The 14,396-nt window shown below is 36.0% G+C and overlaps 1 protein-coding gene across 1 annotated transcript in view; it reads left to right on the plus strand.

The window, feature by feature from the left end:
• ccdc136a (coiled-coil domain containing 136a) overlaps nucleotides 1-14,396 on the plus strand; it is a 33,848-nt gene that overhangs the window by 6,497 nt on the left and 12,955 nt on the right. The window contains exons 2-5 of the mRNA XM_016244135.1: nucleotides 4,838-5,023; nucleotides 8,002-8,076; nucleotides 9,308-9,610; nucleotides 11,082-11,193. Coding sequence (XP_016099621.1) covers nucleotides 4,870-5,023; nucleotides 8,002-8,076; nucleotides 9,308-9,610; nucleotides 11,082-11,193 — 644 coding nt within the window. The 5' untranslated portion in view covers nucleotides 4,838-4,869. The remainder of the gene's footprint in view (nucleotides 1-4,837; nucleotides 5,024-8,001; nucleotides 8,077-9,307; nucleotides 9,611-11,081; nucleotides 11,194-14,396) is intronic.

Consider the following 14,396-nt stretch of genomic DNA (forward strand, 5'->3'; position numbering starts at 1 on the left):
AAAATAATTATAATATGAAATCTCTCTCTCTCTCTCTCTCTATATATATATATATATATATATATATATATATATATATATCGTCATATCGTCCAGCCCAAAAACGTATATAGTTTTTGTCAGTGTTTATTTAAAAACATCCAGTTATGCAGAACATAAGTTGGTAAATATTTAATTGATGAGTTGTCAATACAATATATAACAATACAATATATAGGGTATGATTTTACCACAAAATTCAACATATTGACATTACATGATACTGCAAATCCGTGTTTCGCTGCCTGGAGTCCATTTGTTTCTGTGAATTGCAGAAATTCTTTTGTTTCTCTCTTCTCTAGCTTTCAGCAGATTTCTTGTCAAATCTATTTGTACAGTCAATCTCAAAGCTCTTTCTCCTTTTAGATGTGTTTTGTGTGATCAGTCGCAGCATTCATGCTGAAAACCAATGCTGCTATTCAGTCTTTTTGCCACTCAGTGGCACTCCAGCAGGTGACGTCACATGCATACCCTCTATAGAAAGATGCACCGACCATTAAGTGTCCTGTCCTGGAGTCGAGGTATTACCTGTTGGGTAACTGGGCAGTGACAGCAAATGGCAATGCTGATGGCCTATCCAGGATGTTTCCCCCGTTGTCAGGTCTACACTGGTACTTCTCAGCCCCTTACATTGTCTGTTATCATTTCCCAGATGCGTAAAGAGTAACTGAGAACTTTACTCAAGTAAAAGCAGAGATACCTCAAAGACTTACAAGTCACCAATTCCAATACCACTTGAGTAAAAGCCTTCGAGTGTCTGATAGTAACGGTGATTGATTAAGGAGCTGTGTTGGGGGTCTCAGATTACTTTTCCAAGTAACTAGTAAAGTAACGCATTACTTTTTAATTTACAAGAAAATATCTTTTCGAAATCCTTCCTGGAACTGAGACTCAAACCTGTAACCTTCGGATTAAAAGTCTGATTCTATAACCATTAAGCCACGACTGCCCTAAAAGATGCTTTTTCCGAGGAGGATGGGATATCCTTATGTATTATATGTAATATGCATTTAATCACATTTTATATACCAATGACAATCAATCAATCAACCAATCAATCAATCAATCCAGAACTGTGCAGACGTAAATTTATACTTCCTTCAGCCTGATGCTTATTCATGTCACTTTTGGTGTGAAAGGGGTTTTACTTTTGCCAGAAATATAACTTTTTTTATATTTAAATCAAACAAGCAAGCTCAGCCCAGATGAGGAAAACATAGCGCAAAAGTAACGTAATGCATTACTTTCCATTAAAAGTAACTAGGTAACACAATTAGTTACTTTTTAGGGAGTAACTCAATATAGTAAAGCATTACTTTTAAAAGTATCTTCCCCAACACATGCAAAATGCGCAGTTTATACTCTAGAAAGACTGATCTGACTCTATAAGCCGTTGCTTGCTTACAGTTCTTCCAGTGTCCTCCAGTGGTCCTCACTACTCTCACTCTTCTGACGAAAACTTGCACTACAGATATCTTCTTCTATTAATCCATCCCAAATTAGTCCTCTTTGAGCAGCAAAGCAGAGCGCTCCCCCTTTTGTGAAAGCATGCCAAATAGTTTAAGGTTTAATGTAATATTTGAGCCAGATATGATTTGTAGTATTTTTGCTGGTAATTTGCTGGTGTTGTACACTTGAATCTTAAATGATCTTTGCTTGTGTTGTTGGTCAAATGGTCTTTAAATGCTATTAATATATTTTATGTTTTATTTTGTCCCTCTGAACGAGTTGTGTCTGCTTTCATCTTGCTCTTGTCCTCTGCTCAAAGGGTTTTTGATGTGCTGCTGTGGGTTACTGTGAACATGAGGAGCTGCTTCACAGAATCACAGAGGGATTGCATGGATTATTCATGGACGCCTACACAGCTACACAGATAAAAGACATCAACAAACAGTAGACACACACATTTTTTGTTGTTGTATTTTTTAGAATAAAAAGCATTTGCTTGATTTCATGAAGTAAATGCTTCATGATTTTGCAATTTGTCAGATTTAGCTACCTTTTGTAGACTGTTTTGTCCCCAAACCATAAGCAGGCACATGTTTGCTAAAGTAATACTAAAGTCAGGAGCGGCGTAAAAGATAGATCTGCTCTTTCACAAATTTAAGCCAATTTCACAGAGAAAATAGCATTTTTGTGATCTTGCTTCCCATTTGTACATCAAACAGAATTTTTTTTTTGATGAAAACATTAGTAAATGGAGCTGGATTTTTTCTTTGTATAAATATAGAATACTGTGATAAGTTTAAAAGAGTCGAAACTAGAAAATTGTAAACTAGAATAGAGAAAAGAAAATGCTTACACACTGTGTATCATGGATAAGTCGCTCTTCAGAACTAACACTGCGCTTCCTTTGACGTAACACTTCATTTCCTAATCACAACCCCAATCTATCAAACTCTAATGAAGCATCCTCATCCCAGCGACAGATTAATCAATTCACGCATGAGAATATACCCACACTGACGTCATATCTATAGAGATGTGATCCTTATTACAGCTCAGCATGCTGAAATGAGCAGAAAGTGCTGCTTAATAACTGAAAGATTTTAATTCTGTTAATGACTTTAATTCATCTAAATATCACAATATACATAATGAATTTGAGAGTTAGGCATAATTCAAACAGGAGTTGGAATCTGAATTGTATTGAGCAATGCATTCATAAATTGAGGTATTTTGTTAACAGGAATAACTTTTCTGAGATTTTTTTTTTTACATACAAAAGCTCCAACAACAAAAGTAAAAAGAGAGATAGAAAAGAAAGAATCTGGGATTGTCTAAAGCTTTCAATCATTCAGCTCCAGCCTCCATTTCCTCGCACGGTTTTTGTTTCTCATTCCTCTCCATCTGCACTCGTGTTTTTTCCTGACACTCCAGAAGTTTTTCTCCAACACTTTCACAGCTCCAGATGCTGATGGATGAATTTGCTTTCCCTTTACCCCCTCATGTCCAGTGTTGGGGAGTAACTAGTTATATGTAATGGAGTTACGTAGTTTACAGTAATTACAAAATAAATGTGAGAAAAAAAGACAATGTTAAATGTTAACGATTACAAAGGGGGTTACATTTGAATATATTCACACACACACACACACACACACACACACACACACACACACACACACACACACACACACACACACACACACACACACACACACACACAAACATAGGTTTGTTTTCATGGTTTATGGGGACTCTCCATAGGCGTAATGGTTTTTATACTGTACAACCCGTATATTCTATTGCCCTACACCAACCCTACCCCTAAACCTACCCCTTACAGGAAACTTTCTGCATTTTTAGTTTAAAAAAAAAACTCATTCTGAATGATTTATAAGCCTTTTGAATTACGGGGACACTGAAAATGTCCTCATAAAGCACATTCTCGTTGTAATACCTATGTCATTCCCATGTTATTATACAAATTTGTGTCCTCATAAACCACATAAACATACACACACACATTTGATTTCTTTCTTTCCATTGTTAGATGCCAGTGTTTGCTGTCATAGCTATGCAAAGATTAGATTTCAAAAACAGTATCATAGCTATTAAACTATTTAATGTTATGATGTTAAATCTGTATTTAACCTCAGAACGATCACAAAGTAAAAAGATGTGCTAAAGTCTGATTTTGTGGTGGCTGTGCTTTAAAATTAAATTAAGGATTCTGAAAGTCTGACAGTAATCAGTGTTGAGCTCTACTGTAAGTTTAACCCTGCTGCTTTACATGTTTCAAAATGATTAACAGTTGAAAACATTAGAAATTTAAAAAAGTAATCAAAAAGTAATCAAATGTAATCTGTTACATTGCATTAATAAAGTAATTGAAATAGTTACACTACTTATTACATTTTAGATAGGGTAACTTGTCATCTGTAAGCTATTATATTTCCAAAGTAACCTTCCCAACACTGCTCATGTCATACCAAAATCTTTAAAAAAGTATGGTGATTTCTGAAGAATACAACCAAAATCAACCATCACTGAGCAAATGACTAAAAGCATAAAGTTACAAAAACAAACAAACAATCATTTTAAAATGTGTCAGTATATGTATATTTTACTTAAATTGTCTCATAATATCTAATTTAGTACATATAAGAAAAAATTAAAACTGTGTAAAACAATATTCTGTTTTTCAATAATTCATTGTTTTTTTTTTGCATTCGCCACAAGATGAAGCTATTAATCAGATTGTTATGCTAAAGCAGTAATACTAATTTCATACTCAAATATTAGAAGTCTAAAACAAACCTTTTAAGCCATAAAAGAGTCGGACTCGTAACCCAAAGGTTGTGGGTTCGAGTCTCCGGTCCGGCAGGGATTGTAGGTGGGGGGAGTGAATGTACAGCACTCTCTTCACCTTCAATACCACGACTGAGGTGCCCTTGAGCAAGGCACCGAACCCCCAACTGCTCCCCGGGCGCCGCAGCAAAAAATGGCTGCCCACTGCTCCAGGGGTGTGTTTACGGTGTGTGTGTGTTCACTGCTGTGTGTGTGCACTTTGGATGGGATTAATGCAGAGTACTAATTCCTAGTATGGGTCACCATGCTTGGCCACATGTCACTTCACTTGTACTTTCACTGTAAGTGACTGTTAAGTAACGGGATTTTTAAATTAAAATCTGATTGAAATGAGCTGATTGAATGTTACATGCTGTTGTAAATAAACATAAGCACACCAGGGAGCGCACATTCATTGAATTGTTTTTATTATAGAAATGCATGTACTTATTTAATCGGTTCAGCTGGTCATTCTGATTAAATGTTGTTACTGTTGTTGTTTCAGGTGACAGAGTGAAGTGACATCAGGAAAGCATCATGAGCACAGAAAAAGAGCGCAGCGTCCTGAATGATGCTGGAGAGGAGAAGGAGCTGGAGGAGCTGAGGGCTCAGGTGCTGCAGCTCCTGCTTGAGCTGGAAGAAGCTCGAGACACGGCTCAGAAACACGAGGAGAGCTTTCTGGAGCTGCAGGGTGAGACTCCCACACAAACACAGCACTTTCACACCAGCGACCTGACACTTACAGAGCTCATGTCATGCTTGCTTATTTAGATTTTCCCCTGGAGGTCCACCTAGAATGTTTTTTAGGTAACACTTAATTTTACGGTGTCCTTGTTACACATGTTACATGTACTTACTATTGTAATAACAATAAATTATGCATAATTACATGCAAGTAACCATAGGCCAAACCTAAATCCTAACCATATAGTAAATACTCAGCACTTAAATGTAGAATTATTACACCTTAAAATAAAATGTGTTAACATGACGCCCTCTATCTGATCATATGAAACGGACACGTTTTTTTGTCACAAGCCAAAAAGTTGCAGATTTGTGCCTTTTAAAACGTTTTGAGTTAAATGTTTGTATAACACATTTAATGATTAAATGTCAAACCAGTAACTTCAAATAATTAACTACTGTATATATTATAGAATGCATGCATATTTGGTTCATGATATACATTACATTACATTACATTATATGATCTGAAACCATTCTAAGATGGCAGTGCTGTTAAAATAGCTGAATCTGAGTATTAATGTCTATGTTTAATTGCACTGAAATTTGCATTAGATAATAGTGACTGCTAAATGACTAACACTTATAGGAACCCTGGTGCACGATGTCATAAAAAAAGATGTTACAGAGCGTTATTTGTCAGAGATATAGCTGAATGTGGTGTGTTCTCGTGTTTAGCTCGTTTTACTCAATGACAGGCCCAGTAAAATAGTTTCTATATATAGCATTTATAATGAGTCACCTGCTGTATCGGACAGACTCCTGGGACTCTGTAATGATTTGGCTGTGCGGTGACTGTGGGCTGTGTGTGTGTGTAACATGACAGGCATGTGAGAGGACAGCTGTGCTGAGGGAAGCTTCCAGACAGGCTGTCCTGGGCAGCAGATGCCTTTATCCAAACTGGATCATCTCCAGTGAGGCGCTCAGCTATTCCCGCTCACTTCTGATCACAGACAGAGCATTAGATCAGTCTCACCCGCTTTTCATACCGAAGAGCTTTCAAGTATTTTGAGTTGTGCACTACGTGACTGAATTATCAGGTCTGAAACAGAAGATACAGTATAAACTCCCAGAAATTAGACACCCATCTGAAACGGTGCTCGAAATGTGGGTGAAGTTTATAAAATCAGCCTGTGAAATTCAAAGAGGAGTTTTGGGTTGCTAAAGTATTTAATTTTTTCACTTGCATGTACGTAAATGTCATTCATCTGGAGCCCATCCCAGCTTCTTGGTTTGCAGACGGGATATAAATGTTATGGAGACTAAGTTATGTCATTGCTCTCTCTTTAGGTTTTTTGTTCTGTACAGCATGTAGCATATATATTTTTTCTTTTTTTAAATAGAATATATTTTGGTAACACTTTACAAAAGCTACATGTTAAAGCTGCAGTTCGTAAGTTTTGCTTCTTTGTCGCCATCTCTGTTTGAAAACCTGGAATTGCAGCTGTGTGAGGAATTATCTAGCTTGCGTGGGTTGTGAGTCGGCGCGGCTCCAACAGATGAATCTAATGTTCTGAAGAGCATGTGTGGAAAAACATTATTATAAGCTGACCGTTGTGAATCGGGCTAAAGTAAGGCGATAGTTTTGAACACTGGCTGGTTATGTACTTGCTCAAATATTGATTTTGGATAATTTTTTACCAAAAAAAGTTACGGACTGCAACTTTAACTATGTTTAATATTTGATGCATTAACTAACAATGACAGTATTTATCTTTGTTAACGTTAGTTAATAAAAGTACAACTGTTCATTGTTATTCCATGTTAGCTCAGGCCCATTAAAAAACATTAGAAGTATTGTTCATTGTTAGTTTATTTTAACTAATGTTAAAAAATAGAAATTTATTGTACAGATTTTTCTTAATATAGGATATGTGGATTTCGGTTTTGCACACAGTATAGATAAATTAGGACTGCATAAGATAACATGAATAATTCATTAAGAATGAGTAATGAATTGAATGTAAGCTTTTTGACATTCACCGAATTTGACAGAATCTTTTTTTTCTGTGGTGTGTGTGTGTGTGTGTGTGTGTGTGTTTAAAAAAAAACTTTGTTACATATAATTGTGTCTCTTTAGGGAGAAACTGTGCCTTCAGACAGGATGCATTACATTGCATTGAATAAAATAAATAAATACATAAAAGGCTAGAAAAGAATTCAAATTTGAGATTAATTGCATTAACCAAAAATAAATAAATAAATAAATACATATATATATATATATATATATATATATTTTTTTTTTTGTGATGGCAAGCTTGCCAATATTTACAATATTTGTTGCATCAATTATTTTAAAGTTATTTAATCATTTTCTTTGAGGCAAATAATTGCAAGTAAACAAGAGCTTTACCTTGAACTACATTCATCAGGTCAAGGTCGCTGCTAAAATTCACAGGACCAGGGACAAACATTTTATAAGTGGGGGCTCATTCTCTGCCTCTGATAAGTAGGGGTTTTTAGTGCATTGTTGTGTAAAATACCTGCCGTTATTTCCAGTTCTATGGCCACAAAAATTGGCAATATATAGAGTAATGCTGAAGACTGGCCTATATCAAGCCCTGCCCTGGTTTGGGTACAAAATACAGCCATACAACAATTGTTCTGGTCGTCTAATTTCATTGGTCAAGAAGTGTCCCAAGAGTGCAGTTTAACTATCACTGTATGTCACTGCAACACTTCATTTGGCAACATGTAAAGAGAGGTTCTGATTTAGCTTAATTCAAACTAACTGTCATTGTCAGAGCAGAAATAAATTATATCATAGGCCCACTTTTGATTGTTTATCTGTGATGATATTAAATAAAACAACGCTCTTGCTTGTGCGATGTAGCTTGTTATACATAATTGTGTTGTTAAAATGTTCTACATTAAAGCTAAATATTTCAGCTATTTCAAATGTTTTTCTCAATCTCTATCCAGGTCTTCTTGAGGAGGAGCGTTTAGCTAGTGCTCATCAGGCCGAGGCCTTCACGAGACAGATCCAGCGTCTGCAAGGTAACAACGACTCTACGTTCTGAATACTCAAACCCAAGATGATGTGATGATTATCATTAGATTAGATGAGAAAATAACAAAGCATATGCTGTCTATTTCATTTCAATTCAATTCAAGTTTATTTGTATAGCGCTTTTCACTATACAAATCATTGCATAGCAACTTTACAGAAAATTAAGTTTCTACAATATATTTAGTGGTAGCTTATCAGTGGTGACCGTCAGTTAATGTACATATGGCAGAAATGTACGGAAGAATCAATTAAAGACGTAATCAAACAGACGATGAACACTATTAACAGCAATTATTATTTGTGAGGAGTAAACTTTTCTTTCAAAATACTGGGAAGGAGGGAAGTGAACATTCCATGCTTGTCATACAAAAAAGTCATGCATTTCTTATAGGGGTGTAACGGTACACAAACATGACTGTTCGGTACGTTCCTCGGTTTTGATGTTATAAATGATGTGATAATTAAAATTTTCTTAGGGATAAAAATCTACCTCAGCTTCTGCTCTAAAGTATAGGGAGCCCTTTTACATTACTATAAGGTTACAATTAACAACAGAGTCCAAACTTAATAACTATAATAACATGCAAACATGCAAATTGTTTTTACATTAACTTCTAAATAATTAAATTTCTATTTGTTGTTGAAATATAATAATTTACACAGTCATAATTTGTTTCATAAAATATTTATTTAAACATATACATTACATAATTAAGACATCACTAACAGGTGAAGTAAAATATAATGAGTATATAGTCTAATATTTCACAAAATGCTCTTCACTAGACTTGATTTCTCTGGTGAACTGACGAGCTGTAGACACTGATGACTGAGGTAAATGAGATGCTACTGTACGTGTCATTTTGTTTACAAGCTGTTTTAATGATGTCTTTCCGCAGTTGAAACACTGATTGAGCGATTACATGAGGCATGAGATGTTCATTCATGTTTCTTTTGTACTATAACTAGTAGTAAAGAGGAAGGGATGATCGCACTCACTCCCACAGGTGTTTGATCTGAGACGTTATTATACAGCGATATGTCACGCCACATCAAAGAGTGTCAAAACGGCTTTTATTGTCTGAATTTCCTGAAAAAAATGGAACGATTTGTTTGGTACACATGCGTACCGAACTGAAAGACCCATACCAAAAATTTTCTGTACGAATACGTGTACCGTTACACCCCTAATTTCTTTTGATCTCCCGATCCCTGTAGCACAGCTTCGCTCTGTCCAGGAGGAGATGGATAGTCTGGAGGAGGAGAAGGAGAGCGAGCTCCTGGAGGCGCAGGAGGAGCTGCGGGCGGCGCAGGAGGAGGTGCTGCTGCAGCAGCAGGCGGCGGAGGAGGCCGCGGCCGAAAGAGAGAACGACATCGCCAGTCTGCAGGAGGAGCTCTGCCGCTTTCGGGCCGAAACCTCACGACTGGAGAACACGGGCCAGGAGTACGAGCTGGAGATCGTCACGCTCCGAGCAGAAATAGAGATGAAGAGCCAGAGCCGTCTGCAGCAGAGGAAGGAGGGTGAGAACAGAAACACACTGAAAGAGCTCTGAGACATTTACTTTGATATCTAGAGCTAACATAAACAATTGTGAACATTATCAACATTATTACAGTATAAGTTATTAAACATGAGGAATTATACCTAAAACTATGGTTAGTTTTACAATTTAACTTATTCAAGGTGACAAAAACAATAACATTACGAACAAATGTGTATTAAAAACTTAATTATTCATTTTAAAATAAATTCTGTTTATAAATAACATACAATAAACAATCACAATTTACATTGATGATAAATGGAAATAGTATAAATAGTATATATAAATAGTAGATCAATTAAAAAATAAATTTAAAAGCAGGTACACTGTAAAAGATTTTGGTGGTCTAAACTCAAAATGTTGTGTTGACTTAGTTTACTCAATTTAATTCTGTGAACTGAATATGTTTTAACATTGGCTGAACATTTTCAATGCAACAATCAACATAAAAGTTGAGTTTTGACCTCCAAAATCTATAACAGTGTACAGCACATACACATCACAGTCATAAATTCAATCCAAAAACAACTACGCAGGTGCATTGCAAAGTTTCCCCCCCCCTTTGTAGACATGTATTCAATATTCAATTAAAAACTATAACAATCCCCAGTGGAAAAAACTAGGTTTAAATAATAATATTATATTTTATTACTTAAATCAATAATGTTCTGCTCTCCTTTCAGCCAGCTGCTCTCGGCCAGTTTATGAAACCTGACAGGGCAATAATAAATTACAATTCATGTGGAATTCACACTCTCCATATTTCATATTTTTAAAAACCCTGGTCTCAAAAGCTAAAATAGAGGATTCATGTATACGATGTTATTTTCTAATATGAAATGCTGATCACCTCAAACTTTGATTCAGATTGCACAATAAATTCAACTAACTGTACATTTTCTGTCAGATATGTTGATGTTTTTATTTAGACTATGTCTGAAACATCCACCAATGACCATGTTGACATCATTTTAAAATCAATGCATGATGGAATCGCTCAATTTGTAAAGCTGGTTAGCGTCCTGCAGTGATGACCATAAATCACACTAGTTTTAATAAAGGGTGGAGTCCTGAAGCATTTCGGAAAAGTTTGCAGCACACAGTGTCCAGTGGGAAGAGCTCCTGGAGAATAGCTGATGGTGTGGGTAATTGTCAATGTTATGTGAAGATGCAGTAAACTTTTGAGAGCGAGGATGACTGCATGCATCCCACTGGTTATAATGATCATTCCTGGCAATGAAAGGCCAAGAAAGGGGTGAGGAATGGTACAATATAAATCTTGAGAGATGGCTGTGCATAGGGAACGTTTTTTAAGCAAAACCAACATATTTATTTCAGGATATTGTAAGTTGCTTTAATCAGAAGTGTCTTGTACAGACATACACTTTAATATGGTTAATATTCATGTAAATGTCATATCTTTCTAATTTCTTGCATTACTTGATTAGGTGAAGTGGGTCTGTTGATGGATGAATGTAACAATCTGAAGGAACAATGTCATGCGCTGCAAGATGAAAACACAAGACTGAATCACAGACTACAGATGCTGCAGAAGAGGAGGTGAGCAACTCCAGTTCTGGCATTTTCTGACATCTGAAATCATAAAATTGCACATAGGATGGAAGCTTATTCATATTTCTAAAACAACAACAACAACAACAACAAAAACATAAATGATGTTAAATAATTTATGTTAATATTATGTTAAATTGTCAAAAAATGTGATAATCAGATTTCAAAATCCCATAATTCCAAAATTTGCTACAGATTTGAAAACACTAGTCATCATACACTTGCCGACTTTGTTACAGAGGAAAAACTGAGCGTTATACTCTAAACAGCTGAGGATCAAACACTAGCAAGCATTTCAAGTCATTCAGAAAACAAACTCACACAGAAACATATGCCTCGATACTAGGAGATGCATGACGGAAATAATATGTGTTCTTAAACCGGGTCAAAATATCAAACATGTTTTGATATCCTCTGGATTGGATGGAACTAGTCTAAAAAATGAGACAAAAAAACACATCTGTGCCCTTCATACACTATGTGGTTTTTTATGAAATCTGTCTATTCTGACTGAAGTTGCTGACTGGCCCTGACCTGGTGATTCACCCAGACTGCAAATCGGGCAAACATCTCTGCATTATACACTGTAAAATCTAATTACAATAGTCAACATTTGAAGTGGATCAAAAAAGTTCATCAAAGTTGTCCTAAGACAAGAACGGGTTTTGTTTTGGTTTTAGGACAACTTTGATGAAAGGTTTTGACCCACTTCAAATGTTGACTAGTGTAGTTAGTCTTACTTAAAGGGGTCATATGATGCGATTTCAATTTTTCCTTTCTCTTTGGAGTGTTACAAGCTCTTGGTGCATAAAGAAGATCTGTAAAGTTGCAAAGACTAAAGTCTTAAATCCAAAGAGATATTCTTTATAAAAGTTAAGAGTCAGCCACACCTACCTAAAATGCCTCGTTCTAACACTCCCCCACACGTCTACTTCACTATGTGGGAAGATTTGCATAATGCCGCCCAAATGTGCACACAAAGAAAGAAGGCGTAACTTTTATTCTCGCTGTAGTATTGTTGTTGCTGCCGCCATGTCGTGAAGGCGCTGTGTGCTTCGTTGTGAAAGCGAAACTACTTTGTTTGGCCTTCCAAAAATGGACACGACTAGAAATCAGTGGTTAAGTTGTATTTACAACACTGTTCCAGAAAGTATAGTTCACTTACACAAGAGTTGTTACTAAAAAGAACTGTAGGAAGTACTTGCACTTGATCATTTACTTTAGGTTTACTCTTGACTTAGTATAGCTACTAGGGGTTGAACGACTTCTGATATTTTAAGTCGATTTATATGTGATGAAAGGGACTAGCCGCTGATGACGTCATTGATGAACAAATAAGCCTGAACCTGGAGCTGAGACTCAAACACCTTGTGCACAGCTATAGCATATGACACAGCGCTGCTCACAGTAGCTCCTGACCGTTAATTTAGGTGGGGCAGATTCTGGGTCCTAGCGCTAGTTTATAATAAACTCAAAAGAAGTATAGCTTTGGCAGAGATCTAATGTCCTTGCGTTATTCAGCCTGTGGGCGGCACGCTAATGTTGACTGACAGGCTCGAAGTACACACACACATAGAATGCTATTGAATTATTGCCTTAATATTGTCTCCGGACGTGGATTGAGAATGTTACAAATTGTAGAGGAATTTAAGCGAGGAAACGAATCTCATGTCTCATCTCAAAACAAACATAAATCAAACACAACAAAACCATTTATAGGCTTTTCACGTGACGTGAGCACATTTAAACTAAGGATGAACACTTTCATTAATTTAAAACACTACACCACATAGGAAAAACAGACATACTAGCTAGTTACTGACCTTATGCAGACACATATAGCTGAATCTGACTGAAAACGTCCTGGTCTGGAGCGAGATAAGGTAACGTTAAAATAAGCGGGGCAGTCTCAAAACTCCCAATAAAGAATGAGAATGTGACGTAACGCCGCGTTGAGTTCTTGTTTATCCGCCATATTTGCAGGATAGCGCTGCCTTTCCGCTATTGAGTTTAGGGCAGTAAGCTGGACAGGAGGTTTCTCAGAGATCCTCTCACTGAGAGATCAGCTCAAGCAAACAGAAGAGAAGGCCACACACGAGCAGCGAGAGGTACACCGCCCTGACATCCATTATTCATATATGAGAGCTTTCATAAGAAAATGTATTCTAAACTAACAGCGTAATAATGTCTGTTAGTGCGACGGACTAAGGAATGAACTAGAAAATCTGCGGGAAATGTATGAGACCAGTCAGAAGGAGCGAGCCGAGCTGGAGCTGGAGTTACTGCGCTGCAGGGAAGAGCTGGAGAGAGCTGCTGATGTCAAAGAGGTACACTGATCAGATAAAAATAGGCATGATCAGTACGATTTTTAATGTTTTGTTTTTTAAAGAAGACTCTTATGCTGATCCACACTGCATTTGTTTGTTCAAAAATACAAAAAAACCCATTGTGAAATATAATTACAATTTAAGATAATGGTTTTCTATTTAACATCCTGTAAAATGTCATTTATTCCTGTGATTGCAGCATCATTACTCCAGTCTTCAGTGTCACATGATCTTCAGAAATCATTCTAATATGCTGATTTATTATCAGTGCTGGAAACAGTTGTGCTGCTTCATATTTTTTGAAACCTGTGATACTTTTTTCAGGATTCTTTGATAAATAAAAAGTTAAAAAGAACAGCATTTATTTAAAATGGAAATATTTTCGTTTGATCAATTTAACACATCCTTGCTGAAAAAAAAAGTATTAATTTATTTTTAAAAAGTAGGTGTCCTTATTACACATTACATGTACTTACTATTATAATAACAATAAATTATGCATAATTATATGCAAGTAACCCTAAGCCAAACCCTAACCTTAACCATATAGTACATGGTTAATTAATATTCCTCAGTACTTAAATGTATAATTACACTGTAACAAGGATACCTTAAAATAAAGTGTAACCAACAAATTTACTGACACCAAACTTTTGAATGATAGTGTATTTTGTTAAAAAAAATATTTATATTTTGAATAAATGCTATTCTTTTTATTCCTCAAAGAATCCTGAAAAACGTATCACAAGCTACAAAAAAAAAAAAAGAAAAAGAAAAGAAAAAATGACGACACTGATAATAAATCAGCATATTAGAATGATTTCTGAAGATCATGTGACACTGAAGACTGGAGTAATGATGCTG

This window comes from Sinocyclocheilus grahami, unplaced genomic scaffold (genome assembly GCF_001515645.1).
Source record: "Sinocyclocheilus grahami isolate Dianchi unplaced genomic scaffold, SAMN03320097.WGS_v1.1 scaffold709.1, whole genome shotgun sequence".
NCBI lineage: Eukaryota > Metazoa > Chordata > Actinopteri > Cypriniformes > Cyprinidae > Sinocyclocheilus > Sinocyclocheilus grahami.